The 20,853-nt window shown below is 56.8% G+C and overlaps 1 protein-coding gene across 1 annotated transcript; it reads right to left on the bottom strand.

Annotated features, from left to right (window-relative positions):
* Nucleotides 1-1,105: 1,105 nt before the first annotated feature.
* On the bottom strand, nt 1,106-17,344 carry LOC102991321 (small conductance calcium-activated potassium channel protein 1). The gene is made up of 7 exons (XM_055091324.1): nt 17,144-17,344; nt 12,246-12,728; nt 11,462-11,557; nt 8,755-9,173; nt 5,632-5,773; nt 1,807-1,917; nt 1,106-1,237 (listed from the first exon to the last, which is right to left on the bottom strand). The coding sequence occupies exons 1-7, from the start codon at nt 17,309-17,311 to the stop codon at nt 1,106-1,108; spliced, it is 1,551 nt and encodes a 516-aa protein (XP_054947299.1). The 5' UTR covers nt 17,312-17,344.
* Between the last annotated feature and the right edge of the window lie 3,509 nt (nt 17,345-20,853).

The following is a 20,853-nucleotide window of genomic DNA, read 5'->3' as shown; positions in this document are numbered from 1 at the left end:
TACTAATCACATATTAAAATGATAATATTTTGGATATATTAGATTGAATAAGTATATTAAAATTAATTTCACTTCTTTTCACCTTTTTAAAATGTGCCTACTAGAAACTTTTAAATTATGTATGCAGTTCACATATTTCTTGTGGACAGTGATTGGCATACTATGTTCTATAGGCCAAATCTGGACAGCTGTTTGCTTTGGAAAATAAAGCTTTATCAGAGCATAATTACACCCATTCATCCTTGCTGTCTTCCTGCTACAACAGCAGAGTTGAGTAGCTGTGACAGAGACATTTTGGCCCACAAAGACTGAAATAATTAATATCTGGCCCTTTACAGAAAAAGTCTGCCAACTCTGGCTGCACATTGGACTCACCTGAGGAACTTAAACTTGAGCTCAGGCTGTATGCCAGACTCTACTGTAACTGGTGTTGGGTATGGCCCGTGGGATTTTATTTTATTTTTTAAAAATTTTCAGCCACGCTGTGCGGCTTCCAAGATCTTAGTTCCCCAACAGGGATCAAACCAGCACCCTCAGCAGTGAAAGCGTGGAGTCCTAACCACTGGACCACCAGGGAATTCCCAGCCTGTGGGATTTTAAAAAAGCACCCCCACGTGACTCCAATGAGCAGCCAAGATGAGAACCACTTGATTAAATAATTCTCAGGAGAAAGGGACAACAGAGAAAATTAAGTAATCTCTAATTATCCTACATGATCACATGAATCAGGCCACAGATTTAATTCTGAGCTTCCTGGAAGCCAAAGCAAAAAGGGAAGATTGCTTCAGTGTCCAAGGGGAGAGTCATTTTGGCTGTTCCAGAGAATAAAATATGCTACCTGCCACTATGTTGGGTGGTTTGCATGATTTACCAGAGGTGACTGTCCTGGACAAGTGCTGGGTCCATCACCTGCCTCCCTCCGACCAACCCACTATCCCACCCGGCACAGAAGCTGCAGGCCCCAACCAACTGACCACCTGGCATGGGAATGGCCATGATGTGGCCATGACGAGCTGTCTGGCCTAGTCTGCAGCCTCCTCCCCGGGGGCCAGGGCTGCCTCCGTGCCAGGTGGACACAGAAATGCAAGTGGGAAAGGTGTCGGACTTACTGATGGATGGCTTGGAGGAACTTACGCTGGTGTTTCCGAACCCGGGCATGGTCTGGCTTTTTCACCAGCCTGGTGTGTTTGTAGATGAGCCACGTCTCCCTGAGAACGTTAGCAGCGGCGTTTTTTACCTGAGGCCAGAGAAAGAACAGTTCCTTAGAGTAGCACAAAACTATGGAAGGCTCTGGAAACCTCCAGAAACTCCTGGAAATGCCCCTCTGGGGTCCTGGGACTGTAGGTCAGGACCATGTTTACACATCCACATCTGTGCTGTGTGTGTGCGCGCGTGTGTCTGCCTAACACACATCACTCACCATGGGCCGGACCCTTTCTATACAACTTGCAAACGTTAACTCAGTGAATCTGCACACGCCGGTATCTCTCTCATTTTATATGTGAGGAAACAGAGGCACAGGGAAGCTGACCTGCTGAGTTCATCCGGCTTATAAATTGCATCTGGTTGCCTCACCACGAATCCCTGTCTCTTGCTGAGGGGCCTGTGACTGGGCTGTGACTGGGCACAGAAGTGGACACCTGTGCAAAGCTTAAGGGTGTTCCCATGGTGGCACAGCCCAGGGCAGTCTGGGCACACACAGGCAGCGTGGCATGACCTGTGGGCACGTGTGCAGAAGTAAGGTGAGGAGGGTCTGCCCTTGAGGACCAGGAGGCGAGGTGGCTGTGATGGGGCTGGCGTCCTTACCCGCTTGGTGAGCTGAGTGTCCATCATGAAGTTGTGCACGTGTTTCTCTGCCTTGGTGAGCTCCAGCTTCCGGGCCACCACAGCCACCACGAGCGCCGTGCAACCAGCCCCCTGCATGAAGAGGGCGAGGGGGAATGTCAGGGTCCGCCTCGTATGGGTTGCAAGTAGTATACCCTCCTTCCTCCAGGAAGCCCTCCTGGCTCCTCCCCCTCACACTTGCCCTCCAAACCTGCAGGGTTGGCAAATCCCATCTTCTGAGTTCGCTGACTCCCAACCCTACTTGCTTAATATCCATCAAACGTCCAGGGAGCCTGTGCCATAGATTAGTTCATTTGATCGCCAACAACCGTGGGAGGTAGGACCACTCTTATCCCCATTGGGCAGAGTGGGAAAGTGAGGCTCAGAGATAAGAAAAAGGACAAGAAACAGGCAGGACGTGCATGTACATTTGGGGCTGAGGCCCACGGAGGTGGGAGGATTTGGAAGCATTTCCATCCAGGCTTTGGGGTCTGGATGATGGGGACAGAGACCCGGCTGACATGTTGCTGACCGGTAATGGGGATTCAGCTGGTAGGGCCAGAAGGGTGGCGAGAAAGAAGGGTCAGGCCAGCTGCCTGCGGTGGGGCATTTGCAGGAGGAAAGAGGCGAAGTATTGGTCCCAGGATGCGGGGAAGTAAAGGGAGGGAACATCTCCCCCGTGATGGGTTCCCTGCTCTAGCTACCACCCTCCCCAGTATGTTCTGAATGGCAGCCAGTCCCCCGGCTAGGGAAGGAGGCCAGAGAGGACTTGCTTGTCCACTTGGGGGCCACTTGAGAGACAGAAGGGCAGGAGTGAGGACCCGAGGGGGAGGGCGAGGCTGAGAGGTAGGGGTGGGGGGCAGTGAAAAGTGATGCAGAAGGAGGGAGGGAAAGAGGGACCTTCTGCCACTGAGAATCAGGAGACGGGGAGCCCAGGGTCCATCCAGGTGTCATCAGCTCCAGGAGTGGTGTGGAACAGGTGGCAGGGGCCAATGAGGGGGCCAGAAGGTGGCTCCCCACCTGCTCTGGAGGCTCTCTTTGGCACCTCATCCACCTGTTGCTTCCTCCTGCAGCTACTGCATACAGGACGGGAGGAAGGAAGAGACCTGGGCTTAGCCTCTGAGGGCCAGGGGAGTGGCTAGTTTTTCTTCTGGATGGAAGGAAACATTTATGGGGAAGGGTGGGCACAAAGTCGCCCCCTGAGGAGACCCCATCATGCGTTCCTGGCCAGGACAAAGGTCTTGGGAAGACTCAGGAGTCTGTGTTCAAGAAAAGCCCTGTCAACTGGGGCAAAGAAACATACTGGAAACCTCCATGTGGAATACTATGCCCCCAGGAAAAGGATCAGCCAATGACTCCACACAATAGCATGGATGCCACATCCAGCGAAAGACACTGAGTTCAGAGGAGGCCATGCTGGGATGCCTTAAAGTTCAAGAATGAGCACATGTATGCTTTATAAGCTATTGGAAGGGGGTGAGTCTGTGGGGCAGTGACTGGGAGGGGACACACTTGGGCAAGGGTAGAAGAGGAGAGGTCTAACAGAAGAATTTGAAAGTGGCTTAAAAGACCAATGTGTGGGGAATCCCCTGGTGGTCCAGTGGTTAGGACTCTGAGCTGTCACTGCGGAGGTCCCGGGTTCGATCCTTGGTGAGGAAACTAAGATCCCACAAGCCAAGCGGTGAGGCCAAAAAAAAAGAGAGAGAGAGAGAGAGAGAGAGTAAAGACCAACGTGTGGCTTCGTGTGATACCTGGCTGTGTGGTGACAGAGAAAAGCAAAAAACATCCCTGCGTGTAAACATTCCTGCACGTGCTGGGGGCAAGGGCCTGGAATGAGCCACAGGGTAAACACGGAACTAATTTCCTGGAAGGAGGCTCATCCCAGAGAAGAGAACATGGCTTTTCTGTTTCGCTGCGTGTTTTCTGGGTTTAAAGCCATCATCTTATCCGAGAGCTCTTCTTTTTTCGTTTGTAAAGTTCATTTGCCAGGGATGGGGGTAGGGTAGTGGATTGTGGACAATCTTTAGTTTTTTTTCCTTTCAATCTCACAAAATAACGTAAGCAAACAGGCATAATGCCTTTTAACTGAGAGAGGGTCTAGGTCAGCTTGGCCAGGAGAAGCGAGGCCCCGGTGGGGGCCGGAGGAGGACGTGGACCCTCAGCTTGTGTCCAAAGAGGAGGGGACAAGAGGTGAAGAGGGGAGAGAGCCATAGGCCTCGGGAGATGGTGACAACAGGGTCAGTCTACATGCAGTGCGGAGGGCTGGGAGGAGCCAATGGAAAGACAGCCCTTCCCTCTGCAGGAGGAAAGGAAACCATGGTGGGGATGGCATAGTACTTTTGCAAGAACAAAAGCATCTCTCTACGAAGAAAAGGAAGTGGCCTGGGGAGGACCCTGGAGGGAATCGGGTTGGTTGACTTCCTTTGGCTTGTGGGTGTTCACTGATTTTTTTCACAAATTGAAACTGAGCAGGGCCCTGTGGGGCTCCTGGGCAACAGAAGTCTTTCGAACAGTTGCTGATCAGGGAAGGGAGGGGAAGGGATGCAGAGACAAGGGAGGAGCAGCCAAGAAACCATAGTGCAGCCTTGGGGCAGGGTCCTGGTTCCACCTTAAAGGATACACATAAGAGTATCTTTGAGCTCTTCTGCAGAACTAAGGCCCCCAGCAAATGGAAGATGAACTATTTGATGAAGCAGTCTTCATTCCAGAGAGAAGGTCATAAGTTTGATAACCTCAAGAACCACAGAAGCTCATCAGGAGATCACCTGAGGCCAGATTAAAGGAATGCAGGCCCTGCACACACTCTGAGCCTTATCAGCAGCTCCGTCCATGAACCACTGTATAAGACTCCTCACCAAATCCTCCCGGGTTGGGACACACAGTTTTGAGGGGCATGAGCCTGCTGTGTCTCCCTTTGCCTGGCAAAGCAATACAGCTATTTTTTCCTACTTCACCCCAAACTCTGACTCCAAGATTTGATTCAGCACCAGTGCACAGAGGCCAAGTTTTCGGCATCAAAATGAACATGCTAATTGGGGGCTGGGGAGAGGAGTTCCCTACTGTACGTCGAACAATTCATAATTCAAAACATGGAAAAGCACTTGTGGAGATGAAAGAAACTTGGGGAGAAAGAAGGTTCCAGAAGGAGGGGATGGGCAGGGAACCTAATGATCAAATCAGGGTAAAGAGAAGGCACCAGATGCCAAAGTTTGCCCATACAAGCAGGCGGACTTGATAAGTCTTTAGGGAAGAAGGGGTGCTGCCTAGGCCCACAGGAGTCACAAGAGATAAACCTTACACCCAGGGGCTCAGTGGGGTGCTCAGGACACCCCGGTAGTCAGGGAAGGATGGAGAATTGGGCTGTGATGGCAGGGCTCAGAGGGTATTGACTGGGTATCCGAGGCATTCATGGCTCTAGGCATTTCATATAAATGAACAGACTCAGTCCTTGCAACAATCAGAGGGAGTGGCGGAAACCGAGGCACAGAAGCATCAAGCCCATTGCCCTGGATCCAAGGGCTGTGAATTAAGCAGGCTGCGGAGCATAAAGGGGCAAAAATGACTCTTGGTTCAGAGTGGACCACAGCATCTGGACTGGGGAATACAGTGGAAGCTACATATCTAGGGCTGGAAGAACCCAAGAGGAGATGTCCCCGGGAAGCCTGAGGGTGTCTTCTGTGTCACATCAGAGGGAAGGAGCAGGGTGGCGGAGGGGTGGGCCGACACAGGGAGGAACTCTGAGCAGGTCCACCTTGAGACGGCGTGAGCTCCCCATCAGTGGGGATATGCAAGGGCCCTCGCCCTTACCATGATGCCAGTGAGCAGGCACACGCCCTTCCCGCAGTAGGTGTGGGGCACCATGTCGCCGTAGCCGATGGAGAGGAAGGTGATGGAGATGAGCCACATGGCCCCCAGGAAGTTGCTGGTCACTTCTTGCTTGTCGTGATACCTGGGCGTTGGGGGGAGCCAGGGAGGGCCCAGTCAATCCACACTGGTCTCTCTGCCTTCATCACACCCCCAGGAAGGCAGGGCCCTGGGTCCACCTGGCTGCATGGGGGCCTTGACTGCAGGGAGCTGATCACTCTGGAGGCTCAAAGTGTCCAGGGCACCACTATAGGGCAGGGTGGGGGGATGGTTAGTGCCGGGGGCAGCCCTGTGGTCCTCCTGAGGGTACCACAGGGCAGAGGGCAACCACTCCTCCCCAGCGTCCCTTCCAACCTTCTCCTTTCACCTGACCCCCAAGCTGCTGGTTATTGGGCAGAGAGGGGTCCACATGTGGGTGACGCACATGAGCGTGCACCCACGAGGGGGCACGCACATGTGTTCACGCATGTGCACACAATCCCCCTCCCACAGACAGACACACAGACAGATGCGAACACGGGTGGCCACGGGCACCAGAAGCGGCAGGAAGTAGAGGTGAGGATTCAGGTCAGACACCAGGAAGAACTTCCCCAGCCAGCAAGGTCCCAAGGAGGGAGGAGGACTCTACGGGGAGACAGGAGCCTGGAGGACCACACCCTGGGGCTTGGGAGTACTAGGGAACTCAATATGTGGAGGGCAGTGGCCCCAACCTCGGGCCTGGGGTTCTCCTGGCAGTCAGGAGGGAAGGGGCAGCTTGCTTGGCACTGGGGAGAGGCCTGGGACTCAACTTTTGTTATTCAGGGCAACAGACCCCAAGGCTTTGCAAGGACATGATTTTGTCCCAATCAAAGCGAGGCCTGGGACCCTGGCCACACAGGCTATGAACTGGTTCTACCTGTGGTTAGCCCAGGCTGGGGGGCTAAGGGATTGGTTCTCTGGGTCTGGGGATAGCTCAAGGTTCTGCTCTAGCTCAGCCCCCTACCTGCAAAGCCCCTCCAGCTCTGGGAGGTCAGGAAGCCCTTTCCAGCTGACCCCCTCCTTCCTAGGCCGCAGGGGCAGGGCGGGGGGAGCTGGCGGGTAGGGCTGTTCCAGGCAGATGGGGCTGGGGTCAGGGGCTCAAGATAAGGAGGAGATGGAAACCCAAAAGGTGGGAAGGAGGGTTGGAGGCCTTCCCAGCAGGTCTGGGCTTTGAGAGTCCCTGCCCCACTGGAGGGTCGGGTGCCATTCCAGGCCCCTTCAGCCTGGACTTCCAGGCTGCTTGCTGGACGAGGGGGACCAGGGACTGAACCCCATCTTTCACTGAGGCATGTGAGCCCCAAGCTGCACCAGCTTCCACCTCTCAGGAGACCAGGGCTCCACACCCAGGAGGCAGGAGGAGTGGGGAACACATCAGCCATCGGGGGAGGCTCCAGGCCCAGCTGCAGCTATGGTGGGTGCTACAGGACCACTCAGGACCAGGCAGTGGGGAGCATGCAGGAGGTGGGGTGGGACAGAGCCACAGGGGTGGAGCGAGGCAGGCGAGAGGGCGTCAAGCAGTGTCAGAGGGCTCAGAATTTAGGATTGGCTGCCCCCCCGGGCCCTGCCCTATTCCCCACCCTTACCAGGCACCCCTGAAGTGACCCAGCCTGGACCCCAGGGATGCCTGATGCAAGGCACCCTCTCCCACTCCCCAGATCTCAGTCCTGAGGTCTGTGGGAACTGGCACGGGGGAACATTACGGGTCCAAGGAGCCCCGGTGTGATCCTGAGACAGTAAACCTTGATGACAGAAAGAGCTAGGCCCTCACCCCCATCAGCCCGACATCAGGCTGAGGCAGGGGTCATGGAGGGGGTGCTTGAAGGGGTGAGGACTGGGGATCTGGGGGCAGGTCCAGCCCAGGAACCTCCCAGGAAGCCCAGTCCCAGCCCCAGCTAGGCACAAGGCAGGAGAGACCCCTTCCCAGACAAGGCACCCCCATGCCCTGAGAGGTCCAGTGGGGCCCCTCCTTCTCCTGGAACCCCTGGGGGGTTTCTGGAGACAAAATCAGGAATTAGGCCCTCAGCGATGTCCCTTTGCCCCTCGGAGCCTCAGTGTCCTCATATATAAGTCGGGTTGATGGCCCTGCACCTTCCAAGGCTGCTCAGAACAGACCCCTTACGGGGGTCTTAAAAGCTTGGATGGTTTTCTCGTTCACCCCAGACCCACTTGACTCTCCGAGGGAGCTGTCTGAGCCCCCTGGGGCCAGCTGCCCCGACAAGGCACCAGAGCTAAGTAAGCTCTTCTCCCCCCTTCTCCCCACCACTGCCCCCTCCTTGGTGACAAGGACTCCAGGGATGCCAAGTGCACATAGCCCCAGAGTGGCCTGCCTCCCGCTATCCTGGGCTTGACCCCAGACCCACCTGCCTGGCTGCACTGGGACAGGCTCTCCGCAGGGCCCTGTGAGCTCAGGGCAGGTCCCAGGCAATCGCCTCACCTCCCCACTCCCTCCCCTGGTGGCAGCTGATCTTAAATTCCTGGCGGGCAGGGCAGCTGGCAGCTCTGCACACATAGCTCGGCTGAAGGTAGGACTCACATGTTTTCCCTACCGTCCGGTGGGGTGGGCAGAGGGGAGAAGGAGAGCAGGTTAAATTGTGGGAGGGATAGGTGGATGGGGGGGGGTCCCTGTTCCTGCTGCCTCTGCCACCCTGGGCCAGAGGTTGGGCCAGTGGAGGGGCCCCTCGGGGAGGGGGCGGAGGAAGAGGGATGGGGTCCTAGAGGGGTGCGGGGTAGGGGCTGGAGGGGAGTGGGGACACAGGGCTGGAGTCCCAGGGATGAGGGAGCTGCACTTGAGGGACTGTCACTGAGGCCGGGGACTGTCACTGAGGCCAGGGACTGGGTATGGGGGCGGGGGTCACCAGGGTCAGAATCATGGGGATGGAGTGATGGCTGGGGGGAGGCCTTGGATGTCTGAAGTCGTGGGTAGGCATGCGGTTCACCAGGGTCAGAAGTCATGGGGACAAAGTGATGGCTGGGAGAGCCCCGGGGTCACTAAAGTCTTGGGTGGGCATGAGGGTCACTGGGATCAGGGGTCAGGGGTCAGGGGCGCACCTCTCACAGACCCGCACGGTCCAGGCGGCGATGATCCAGGAGGAGATGCTGAAGACAAGGAGCACGGTGCCCGGGCAGATGGTCATGAGTGTCTTCATGACGAAGCGCGTGTTGAAGGTGATCTTGTTGAGGGCGCCGATGCTGCGGCTGGAGGCGTCCGTGAAGATCCTGCTGTGCAGCAGCATGACACGGCCCAGCAGGTAGAGACGCAGGAACATGGGCACAGACAGCAGCACGTCCACGTCGGCCTCGGCCGCTGCCGGCGCGTACGTGAAGGCTAGCCGCGCTGTCCACGTGAAGCGGTAGTGGCCGGGCACCGGGTGGATGGCGCACACGGCCAGCTCCAGGGAGATGAGGAAGACGCGCTCGCACGTCATGGCGATGCGCCAGTCGTCTGCCCCGTTGTCCACCATGAACAGCTGCGGAGGTCAGGCGGGCGGGATGAGGTGGGCCTCGGACACGAGACCAGGCCCCGGAGCAAGATCCCAGCCGAAAACCCCGTCGGCTTTTACAAGAAACGTGGCCTCAAAGGCAAAACTCCCTAGTTCTCAGGGTCGGCCGCAATTCAAGCGAAACGTGGCACAGAGGTTTCCCCAAAAGTCAAACACAGAGTTACCAATGACCCAGCCATCTCATATAGGCCAGAGAGATGAAAACAGTCGTTCAAACACGTCCTTGTGTGCGCGCAATCACAGCAGCGCTGTTCACAGGCACCCAAAGTGGAAACAACCCAAGTGTCCATCGGTGGATGAACGGATAAACAAAATGTGGCCCTTCCACACAATGCAACGTTACCCAGCCATAAAGGGGAATGCAGCATTGACCCATGCTACAATGTAGATGAACCTTGAAAACATTAAGCGGAGTGAGAGAAGGCAGTCGCAAAAGGCCACCACTCAGGGCCAACGAGGCAACGCTGCCACCACAGTGGGCCTCGAAGGTGGGGCATTGAGCCAAGGAAGATCATTCTCCAGCCTTCAAATCTAGCGGAATTTGCCTGGCTAGGTCTGAGAGAAGTGTAGGACCTGTCACCCCTTTCTTCTTTCATATTTCTCTCTTCTGGAACAGGAATGTCTATCCTACGCTTATTGTATTTGGGAGGCACACAACTTGTCTGGTCACAGGTGGAGGAAAATTTTGTCTCAGGAGGAACAGTACCTCGAATCTCACCCATGTCTGATTTAGGTGATATTTAAATGAGACTTTGGACTTAGAGTTGACGCTGGAATGGGTTAAGACTTTCGGGGCTCTTGGGATGGGATGAGTGCATTTTGCATGGGAGAAGGACAAAGATTTGCAAGGTGGGCCAGAGGGGGGAGTGCTATGGACTGAACTTTCTCCCCTCAAAATTCATCCGTTGAAGCCCTAGCCCCCAGTATGACTGTATTTGGAAATAGGGCCTTTAAAGACATAATTAAGATTAAATGAGGTCATAGGAGTGGGGTCCCAATCCTACAGGACTGGTGTCATTTTATAAGAAGAGGAAGAGATACCAGGGATGTGTGAGCACAGAGCAAAGGCCATGTGAGGACACAATGAGAAGGTGGCCGTCTGCAAGCCAAGGAGAGAGCCTCAGGAGAAACCAACCCTGCCAGCACCTGATCTTGGACTTCCAGCCTCCAGAACTGTGAGAGAATACATTTCTGTTGTTTAAGCCACTCAGTTGTGGTGCTACAAACACACAGTGCTTCATTCTTTTTTCATTTGGCTGAATAGTATTCCATTGTACGGATGGACCACATTCTGTTTATCCATACATCGGTCAGTGGACATTTGGGTTGTTTCCACTTTTTGGCGATTGTGAATAATGCTGCTATGAACATACGTGTACAAGTTTTTGTGTGGATGTAGGTTGTTGTGTCTCTTGGGTGTGTAACTAGGAAGGGAATTGCTGGGTCATATGGTAACTCCATGTTTATCTGTTTAAGGAACTGCCAGACTGTTGTCCACAGCTGTATCTTCAGAACTGCTTCCTTTAGTTCAGGGGTCACTGTCCCCCTCCCTCCAACCCCCAGCCAGATCAGGGACCCCTCCTGTGTGCCAGACCCTGGGTGTCCCCCGACAGGTCTGCATACAGTGCAACCCAGGTAGAATTTTCCTACACCCATCTCCTGCCATATTGTGGCTCCTTGAGGTCAGGGGTCAAAGGCCAGACTCAAGAGCCACATCTGACACCTTTCGGTGTCCCCAGGCCTTGGTGCCAGCCTGCTGTGGTAACACCTGCCTGACAAGCCCTGAACTGGGCTCTCCAGGAGCCTGACCAGGTTTTGATCAAACCCTGAAATAGGAGAATAAACTCTCTGGCACAAGATAAATCTTTCAAACACAGGGTCCGATGGACTAGGAAAAGGAGCCTGGTGCTACAAACACTGGACCCCATGGCTGCAAAACCTCAGAAGACCCAGGGCTGTGAAAACAACCCACGTGCACCAGAAACCCAGCCCGCCTCCTGCTCCCTCACTGTTGGTCTTTGTTACCAAAGAATCAATGAAAATTAAAATGAAGATATGCATTCCAAGGAAATTTAGAGTGATCTAAACAGTGTGTCTCCACAGAAGTCCTTTTTTTTTTTTTTTTTTCCTATAAAGAGGCTACTAAAAAAAAAAAAAAAAAAAAAAAGAGGCTACTGATACTTTTATGTCTTAGAGGGCTGGGGTCCCAGGTGGCTGCGGGGAGGGGAGCTGCCCCAACCCCACTGGGCACTGACCTGGATCTCCCGGGCGTGGTAGAGGACGACCAGGCCCAGCAGGATGACCGTGGAGAGGCTGATGAGGCATTTGAGTGCAAATGAGTACAGGGACTCCTGGACAAAGAGAGAGTGCAGGACAGACACTGTCGGGGCAGGCAGCCCTCCTGACCCCCCACCTGGTCGCTTCACTCAGAAAGTGAAGCTCTGGTCCTTACTCCTCAGGCCTGGGCTGAGAGCAAGGTGGGCCCAGCCCTTCAGCTTATAAGGCCTGGCTTCACATGGGTACAGCACTCTACAGTTTACAAAAACTGACCTCATGCAGACGTAGCACTTCCCAGTTTACAGGCTGACATGGCTCTCATCTCCCTCTGTCCTCACATCCACTTGGGGACCCATGTAACCTGGTCCTGACCGCTCTTGAAAAAGGGAAAGCTCTTTCCCTGCTCCTCGGCGCAGCCCTTCTCTGGGGTTCCCCCATCCCCCTGCCCCCTCCCCCAGCTTGACCTTGGGAGGCAGCTCCATCCCCACCTTCAGCCAAGGTGCAGCCCCTTGTTGCATGCCAGAGGGAACGGGCTGGAGCCTTCTGGGCCCACCTGCAGCCTTTCTGCTGCCCCCCCACCGGGGTGGACACAACACGAGGCCCAGGGGCCCCCACCTTCCCACCTCCAGGGACCCCTCAGCATCCCCCAGCCCCCTCTCCTAGGGCTGATGTGGCCCCCCACCCCGTGCCCAAGGGGTCTCAGGGAGCCCAGTGGGACCAGCAGGGCCTCCCTGGGGTGCCAGGGGGAAGGGCCACACCTACCTTGCTGTAGACCCCCCAGGACAGCTCCGTCTCCGTCACCATGACAACAATGCCGAACATGCCGAAGATGAGAGCGTAGTCACTGAGACGCTTCCGCTTCTCAAAGAGCGCCCGCCGGTGGCCCAGACGGTGGCCAACGCTGGGGGGCTTCCCTGAGCCCCTCTGCCTACCCGCCTCATCCTCCTCCTCATCTTCCTCTTCTTCCTGGTCCTGGGGCTGCCCCCGGGGGCTGCCGGGCGAGGGCTGGGCCGGCTCACTCTTGGCTACCACCACCTGGATGCCTGGGCCATTCGGAGGCTGTGGCGGGTGGCCGACCTCGGGGTCCGGAGGATCTCGGCCCAGGGCACCCAGCCCGCCACCCAGTGGCCGTCCCCCGAAGCCATTGTGTCTGTGGCTGTTCATGACTATGTGGGTGCTGGGGTTGGGCTTGCTGCCGGCCGCCCGGGGCCCGGCATGGCTCAGCAACTGGGCTCCCGCACTGACCTGCAGGGCATGGGGGACACGGTCATGTCAGGGCCTCAGTAACGGACCAGAGGGCTACGGACCCCACCCCACCCCAGCACATTCTGAGGCTGGAGAGGCCAGGAACCTATTGTGGCTGACACGTGGATTGGCCACTCCAGAAATCTGCAAGTCAGCCTATGTCCCTCCTCTGCTCCAAACCTCCCCATGGCTCTCCAGTGCCACTGCATAAAAACTCAACTTCTCACTGTGTCTAGGAGGCCTCTGTGGTCTGGCTCCCACCCACCTCATCCTTCTCACTTTCCCCAGAGTCACTCCCTTCCAGCCACGGTGGCCTCCCCATTACCAGATCCTGGCAAGCTTGGTCCTGCCTCAGGGCCTTTGCACCTGCTGTGCCCTCTGCCTGGAATACCCTCCTACCAGACCTTTGCCCACTGACTTTTCTGTGTCTCCAGGTACCTAGAACAATGCCTAGCACACAGATGGCATTCAATAAACACTTCTGAATGCCTCAAGATGGAATCTGCTGGCTGGTTTGCCTGGGAGGACTAGAGGCCGTGTAAATGAGCAGCTGGGAGGTGGTTCCAATCCAGGCTTGTCTCCTTCTGACGTTCAGGCTCTTGGACAAGTTAATCTCACTCTACTCCAGCTCCTCCCGTAGAGCTGTCCAAAGGCCTGAACACACTTACATAGTCACAGGATACGGCCAGGGGGAAACTGGGGACCATGGCCATGGCTATGAGACCCTCAGCTCCCTCCTGCTTAGATGGAGGGAGGTCCGTGATCTCCAAACACATTCCAGGACCAAAGCAGCAATCCAGGATTTAACGCTAAGATCCCAGAATTGATTCTACAGGGTCTTGGGAGACGTGCTTGGCCCGTTCCTGTGACCTCGGGCCAGACTCAGTTTCCCAACCAAGGAAACTGGCTAACAAGGAGGAGACTGTCTGATCTGCCCCCTGCTCCTGCACAGGGCAGTGTCCCGTGGCGTCACATGAAAGAGCAAGGATCTTGAAGACGATGACACACACATGATGAGGCTGCCTGGAGTCCGATCTTCTGGGTCCCAACTTGCCAGATCCTCCCCTGCCACCTCCCCCCCAGCCCACTCTCTCACTCCCCACCCCTGCAGGCACCCCCTGCTGCCACCATAGCCTGCGTTTACTGAACACCTACTACACGCCAGGCTCTGTCCTTTGCACAGATTTTTCTCCTTAATCCTCACAACAGCCCCAAGAAGAGGGTCCTGGGATTTGGCCAGTTGTACAGATGGGGAAACTGAGGTACCATGTGGTGAAGGGACCATCTCCTTACAAGGCAGCTTCTGGACCAGGCTGCCTTGTGGGATTCTCCCAAGAAGCCATGCAGTGGTGGGCTGTGGGCCAAGTGTTGTCCCCTTGGAAAAGGCCAAGCTGGCATGTGCTGAGGGTCAGGGAGAGGGGGCTGTGTGCACAGACAGGACACCTCCCTGGCCCTGAAGCCATGTTCCTGGGGGTGACAGGCTCAGCAAGTGTCACATCAGGACACGCCAAGATGAGCCATGTTGCCAGGCGGGACAGGGGTGACCTTGGCCAGGGCACCACCGCATGCATTGCAGAACCACCTGTGCCTGTGTCCGCGTCCCGCCCCAGGCAGTATCTGTCCCACTCACTACATGTCCCCAGACGAGGGTGCCAGCACACAGTAGGAACACAAGAAACATGAGTCTTAGAATGTGTCCCACTTCCATCCATCTCACCTGTGACCTGACGCTTCACAGTTTATAAGAGTTGGCCCCATGTGGTCCCAGGACATCACAGATTATATGGGCTGATCTCCTGCAGGCCCAGCACTTCACAGTTTATAAGGCTGACCCTGGCCCTGATCTCTCTTTTCGTCCTCACAAGCACTCAGGTGCCACTCTCCTCTGGGCTAGAGCCCCTGCTTGCCACCTGAAGGGCTGTCAGCTGCTAGGCAGGGCTAAGAGCTTGCCACCAGGACACACACACAGTGGCCCCAGACCCTGCCCTCGCCCAAGACACAAGGAAACCTCAGGCACCCCTCCCATCTTCCCTCCTGAAGGTGCAGAAGGTCCCTGCCCAGGGCTTGGGGAGCAAAGGCAGGAGAGGTGGTGGCCTGGCAGTCAGGACTGGAAGCCGGTGGGAGCAGTGCAAACGACCTTCCAAAATGCACCGATGAAGATGCAATTTGGGGATGTGACTCAGACGCCCAACACACAGGCCAAATTCGGCCGTGTTTCCGCCATGCTCCTCCTTGCCTGGCAGCCGTGTCCTAACGTGTCCTGGGCAGGGAGGGGGTGGGGTAGGGCATGTGAACAGGCAGCAGGTGGCTTCTGGGAGGGCCTTCTTAGTGCCCATGTTGTTAATGCGGACCTATTGCTTATTGCGGGCCAAGACCTTGATGAGAATTACCACATTTAATCCCTATTGCCACTCAGCAAAGCAGGTGGCATTCTTACTCCCATTCTACAGAGGGGAGACAAGGCTCAGAGAGGTTCAGCACTTTGCCCAAGGTCACACAGCCAGGAAAGGCAGGGACTAGTTAGTGCAGTCTGGGGGCAGTGGATGGCAGGATCTGCCTGGGTCCCTCTTGAGGAGTGGCTGTTTGGAAAGGAAGCCAGCCTGGCCCTGTCCTTGAGGGGCCACAGAGCTCAGAACACAGGCATGGTGACTGTTCCACCCCTCCCACGACCTCATAGGAAATGGAAGGACAGAGTGGCCTGCCTGCGATCCCGCAGGAGAAGGGGGCAGCCCGTTTCTAAAGACTGGGTGGGACCATAGTGCCCTGGGGACAAGAGACCCCACCCCTCCCCAGATTCACCTTCCCCTCCCTCAATGCAACCTGGGCCTAAAGCTGGGGTCCCCGGGACCCTCAGAGATTTCCCAAAGAACCAGAAGTCCCTGTGAAACCCCAGCCAAGGTTTGGATGTCCATGAAAGGGTGTGTTTTTCTGGGTGAAGGCCCTGGGTTCTCCAAGAAGTTCCTCTAAAAAGCAACAAATATCCTATGGGCTGCATTTGGTTTTGAGGGTTCCTGGAATTCCCCAAATTGTCTAACATGTCTGGGGCACAAGGCCTCTGTTCCTTGAATGCTGGGGTGAGGGGATGAGCAAAACCCCGCCTTCGTGTACCATCCCACAAGATGCTGTGGGAAACCTGTAGGCCGAGTAGGGCCGGGAGGACCCAGGAGGGCTCTTGAGGAGTGGGGGAAGGTGTGCAGAGAGCAGGGAGCAAGGAGGCCGACTCCTCCGGACTGTCCCACCCAACAGGAAGAGAAAGAAAATGGCCAGACCCAAAAGACCCTCGAGTGAACTCTTTTACAAATGATGGGTTGACTGCAGAGGGACCTTTGGGTGTCCCAGCCAGGACGAAGTCACTGCCACTTCCTCATTTACCTCTTTAGTAAAGGGGCGTCTCGGTGCCATCCCAGCAGGGTCGGTGGTCACAATGGAGTGAGATCTCATGCGGAAAATGCTTAGCACTCAGCCATGGGTACGCCTGTTGTGGTGACACTACCGAACACCGTGATCTTTCAGAGCTGGACCAGGAGAACGTGACCCCTGCCCATTAGTCTCCAAGGCAGAGCCTCCTTGGGGCAAATGCCCACCCCATTGCTCCCAGGAACCATGGCCAGAGCAGCACATGGTAGAACCTTCCAGGATATGTGGGTGAATTGTGGGTTGTGTGTCCCTGCGGAGGGTGGGGTAGGACCCTAGGACACACCTCCACCAGCACTCTTGGGGCCCTAGCTCTGCAGGGTGGACAGGATCTGTTCGTCCTTCCACCCCATGGGCTGCCCGACAGTGGGTGCAGCAAGTCGTTGGCTGACTGCCCCATCCCTTAGGCATTCCCCCCATCACCACCCGTCAGGAACCTGCCAGCAGCCAACAGGGTGCAATTAGCCTGCCCTAGCCTGCTGTCCCCAGTGCCCTCCACTCTGATGCATCTCCATCAGCACCTCTGGCTCACCCCCAGCCTTCAGCACTCACATTTGTGGCCCCACCCTCCAGGACAGCCCAAGCAGTGCACTGTGCTGGGTACCCGACCTCTGTCCAGGGAGAGCTGGGGGACCCGGCTTTCCGACCCCTGCCGTGCTGCCCCTAATGGCTGGATACAGGGGCCAGTGGTGAGGGTCTCCTTCCTCCCATTACCATGTCAGTCCTGGGTCACTGCCTCCACCCCGAGAGCTCCCCCACCGTATCTATGGAGTTTGGAGACTCACTGCTCTGCCCCCGCCAAAGTGAACCCAGAACCCTCCCCCTCCAGGATGGGGGTCCGTGAATCTTTACTCACTAGGGCAGTGCACATACACACATTACCCCCGTCGCCGTATCCCCTGGGTTGCGGAGCCCACGGAAACCCTCCTAGCCCCTGCCCCAAACCGCATCTCACTCCGGGACATGCCGCCCTGGGTGCCCCAGCCCATCACACTCAGTACCTGCGGGACTCGTCTTGGGCAGGCGGACGAGGCTGGAGGGGAGAGGGTCCCGCGCGGCCGCGGCCCCCCAGGCAGGAGCCGGGGCAGGGGTCGCGGGCGGGTCGGGCAGCAGCGGGTGGGCGCGAAGCCCCGGGGCGGTGGGGCCGGGGGCGGTGGCAGCGTACGCATCCCCCGCCGCCCTGCCCACGGGCCCGGCCGGGGGTCGAGCGCCCGCCTGGGCAGGGAGAGGAGGGGGCGGTGCGACGCCGGCGACGCAGCCGATTGGCCGAGCCCGGGTTGGCACCGCCCCCGGCGACCCCGCAAGCCCCGCCTCTATTTAAAGATCCCTCATTTCCCCGCTTCCCCCTTCGCTCCCCAGCGAGCTGCGGCTCCTCAAACTCACCCTTGCCCCGCGCCGTGGAGAGGACCTTAGCGAAGCGAAAACTCCCGACCTCGACAGCCTTTGAGAACTAACCACCCCTTTTCCAAAATCAGGTCCCCAAACTCCAGCCACCTCTCAACATTTGCGCGCCTGGGGGCTGATCACACCACGCACTTGCTGAGGGGACAACTTTGCAAAGTGACTGGACATCTCCCTCCTGAAATGACCTCATCAAAGTCCTCTCCGTGTGGGGGAGTCTTGGGGTGGGAAGCAGGATGTTGGCAAGTAGAAGATGCCTCGGAGTTGGGTATGGGGGCTTCCAGGGGTGGAGGGGGTGCCTGCTGGGGCAAAGGTAATCTTCTTTGGAAGGAGAGAGCCCACTCAGACTTAGCCCCCTCCCCCAGTCCTAACTCCCCAAACCAATGCCAGGATGGCAGAACAGCAGGAGACTATTTTGGGGGTCCCGCAAATGGTGCCCCTTTCCCCTGGCACTGAGGATGGCCTTGGGCAACATTCATTTAATGTTAATGGCAGCTCAGAGGAGCCGAGGGGACTGGAAGGTGGGGAGCCCTTACCTCCTCCTTTTCCAGGCAGCCTCACTACCTCAGCCTTACCCTGTCCCCACCCTGTCACCCTGTCACCTGGGTGACTGAGTCTGGCTCTGTCCTCCCCAGCCCAGGGACTCCTGGGGGCAGCAGCTTCCCCTCATCTCTCTCCCAGCCCCCCATCTGTTTTATTCCTGGCCTTGAGCTTTGGACCAGGTCAGGAACATCTGATTGCTCATCACTGCCTGAGGGCAGCTGATCTGTTTTGTTTCTTCTGCGGCACCCAGAAAATAGCTGGCCTGAATGAATAAATGAGCGGACAGCTGCTTAGGCAGGGGGTAGTGTCATGGGGCAGTGATGGTGGTGAGGCTGAGCACAGCCAGGTGATGGCCAGGGGTCAGCAGATGGGTCTCCTGTTTCCTCCTCTCGCGAGCCTGTTCTTTAGCCCAGGCTGTCGGGGACACCCTGAAGGAGGCCTAGCCATGGTGACAGTGCACAGGTCTGTGATAGGTGGGAAGTAGAGGCCTGGGGACCACCCATACCCTCCTGTATCCACAGGGGCTCCAGGAATGGGGTTGTGGGAACCCTAAAGGGATGCATTTTCAACCATGCTCCATCCTGCACCCCACTCATCCACTCACCAGCCCCCCATCCCAGGTCTCCTCAGACTCCCCTTAGCTCATTCCAGGCCTTTGCACTTGCTGTTCCCTTGCCTGGGCCACTGGGGGCTCTTTCTAAAGCACAACAGTGATGGAGCCACCCACATCTCTCTTGGGGTCGGGCACACATCCTTGTGCCTCATTCAATGCCCTGTCCCCTGACAGCCTGAGCCTGCCGCCGTATGGGTCCCTGTCCCAAGAGAAGCATCCTCACCGTGCCTACGGGTTGACCCTGGCCTGCACAGACTGCTGTGGGGGTCCCTGCAGCATCTGATACTTTCTGAATTCAAGTCCAACAGGTAAACATCCAGAAATTCACAAAAGCATCAGCCACAGCCCCCAGAGGCTTCTCCAGCCCTCCCACCCTACCCAGGCCCTGTAGGCTCTGCATCTACCTTCTCTCTCTGGAAACATCCCTATTTCCCTTTTGGGCTGACCCACCCTGAGGGATCAGGGACCTTCTTCAAGGAGCTGACAGTCAATCTGGTGACCGATCACCTCCTGCCCAAGTTGGCCATGCTATCTGCTTGAATCTCACCCCTCTGAGACAAGGCTGGCATTGGTGGACAAAGGTAGGGGGTGGATGAAAGTGAAGCTCTGGGTGGGATATACCTGAGTCTCCATTCCAGACAGCCTCTCAACAGCCCACAGTCGGCTGGAAGGGACCTGAGGAACATGCAAATGAACTTCAGCTGGGAGGCCCTCAGGACTCAGCCCCAGAAAATGACCTACAGACTGGTGAGGGGGTGGAGGCTAAACACAAAGCCCCTCCTCCAGGGGCCTGAGGGCTGGGCCACAAGTTCAGGGCAGTTGCCATGGGTCTGGGTGCAGGAGACCTGGGAGAACCTCCCAGGAACTGAAGGACCCAGAGGCAGTGGCCTGAGGAGGGGCAGACTGGCCACCTCCCCCCTCACCCCCAAGCTGCGCATTCACAGATATCTCAGACCCATCCTGGGTCTAACCGAGGACTGCCTGGAAGGAAGCGGGACGCTGAGTCCCCTGTGAGTGTGGGGATGGCAGAGTGGGGAAGGTATTCACTCACTCTCTCATTCATTCATTCATCCACCCATTCATTCATTCATTCACATACCCACTGAGCTCCTTCTCTAAGTCTGGTGCTGGGGAGGCAGAGTCTGAGACAGATACAAACCTGCTCCTCTTGGAGCTGATCTTCTAGAGAAAGGGAACAAACCTCTCCACGTAAAGGACTACTAAGGCTTCCACACAAAAGCATTGGAAAAGGATCCCACGAAGTTGAGAAAAATAGGAATGGGGCTGGGGAGCCTTTAACTACGATGGTCGGGGAGGCCTCTCGGAAAGGAGAACATTTGAAAGGGCCCAAGGGGCCACGCCAGAAGAGCTGGAGAAGGGTACACCTGGCAGAGGGCACAGCAAGGGCAAAGGTACTGAGGTGAGACAGAGGAGGGTGTGCTGGAGGAAGAGAGGGGAGACCAGTGGGGCTGGAGAGAAGGAGTAAAGGGTGCGGCGAGTCACAGAGGCGGGCAGGGGTCCCACTCACGGGGCTGTGCGTGGGAGGACTCAGCAGCGCGGAACTCATGGAGGGTTAAGCCCCCTAGTGTCCTGTGAACTATGAGGGCAGGAAGGGGACGGGAAGGTGGGGGGGGGGCGGGGCGGGGGAAACGGTGCGGCGAGTCACAGAGGCGGGCAGGGGTCCCACTCACAGGGCTGTGCGTGGGAGGACTCAGCAGCGCGGAACTCATGGAGGGTTAAGCCCCCTAGTGTCCTGTGAACTATGAGGGCAGGAAGGGGACGGGAAGGTGGGGGGGGGGCGGGGGGAGCTGGGGCAGGCATCACAGAGGGCTTGTTCCTGGGCTCTCCAGTATTCAGCGACCTGGAGAAGCTTCATTTATTCTATAGGCATTTATTGAGCACCTCCTGTAGGCAGGCTTTGCACCCCAAGCGGGGGATACTTGTGGACAAAGTCACACAAAATCCCCCAAACTCACGGTTTCAGGCCAGTGGGCAAGATAAGACCTTGAATCAATAAATATATACAACTGGCCCTTGCAGATGGTTCACGGTGGAAATGGGGCCAGGGAGGGGTGGAAAGGGACTGTGCCTGGCATCCCCTGGTCCTCGCCGCGGGCAGCCCAGTGAGGAGCCCTCAGTCCCTACTCTGAAGGA

This window comes from Physeter macrocephalus, chromosome 2 (genome assembly GCF_002837175.3).
Source record: "Physeter macrocephalus isolate SW-GA chromosome 2, ASM283717v5, whole genome shotgun sequence".
NCBI classification, from domain to species: Eukaryota; Metazoa; Chordata; class Mammalia; order Artiodactyla; family Physeteridae; genus Physeter; species Physeter macrocephalus.
Note: the sequence above shows the minus strand (reverse complement) of the source record. Positions and strands in the feature narration are given on the sequence as shown.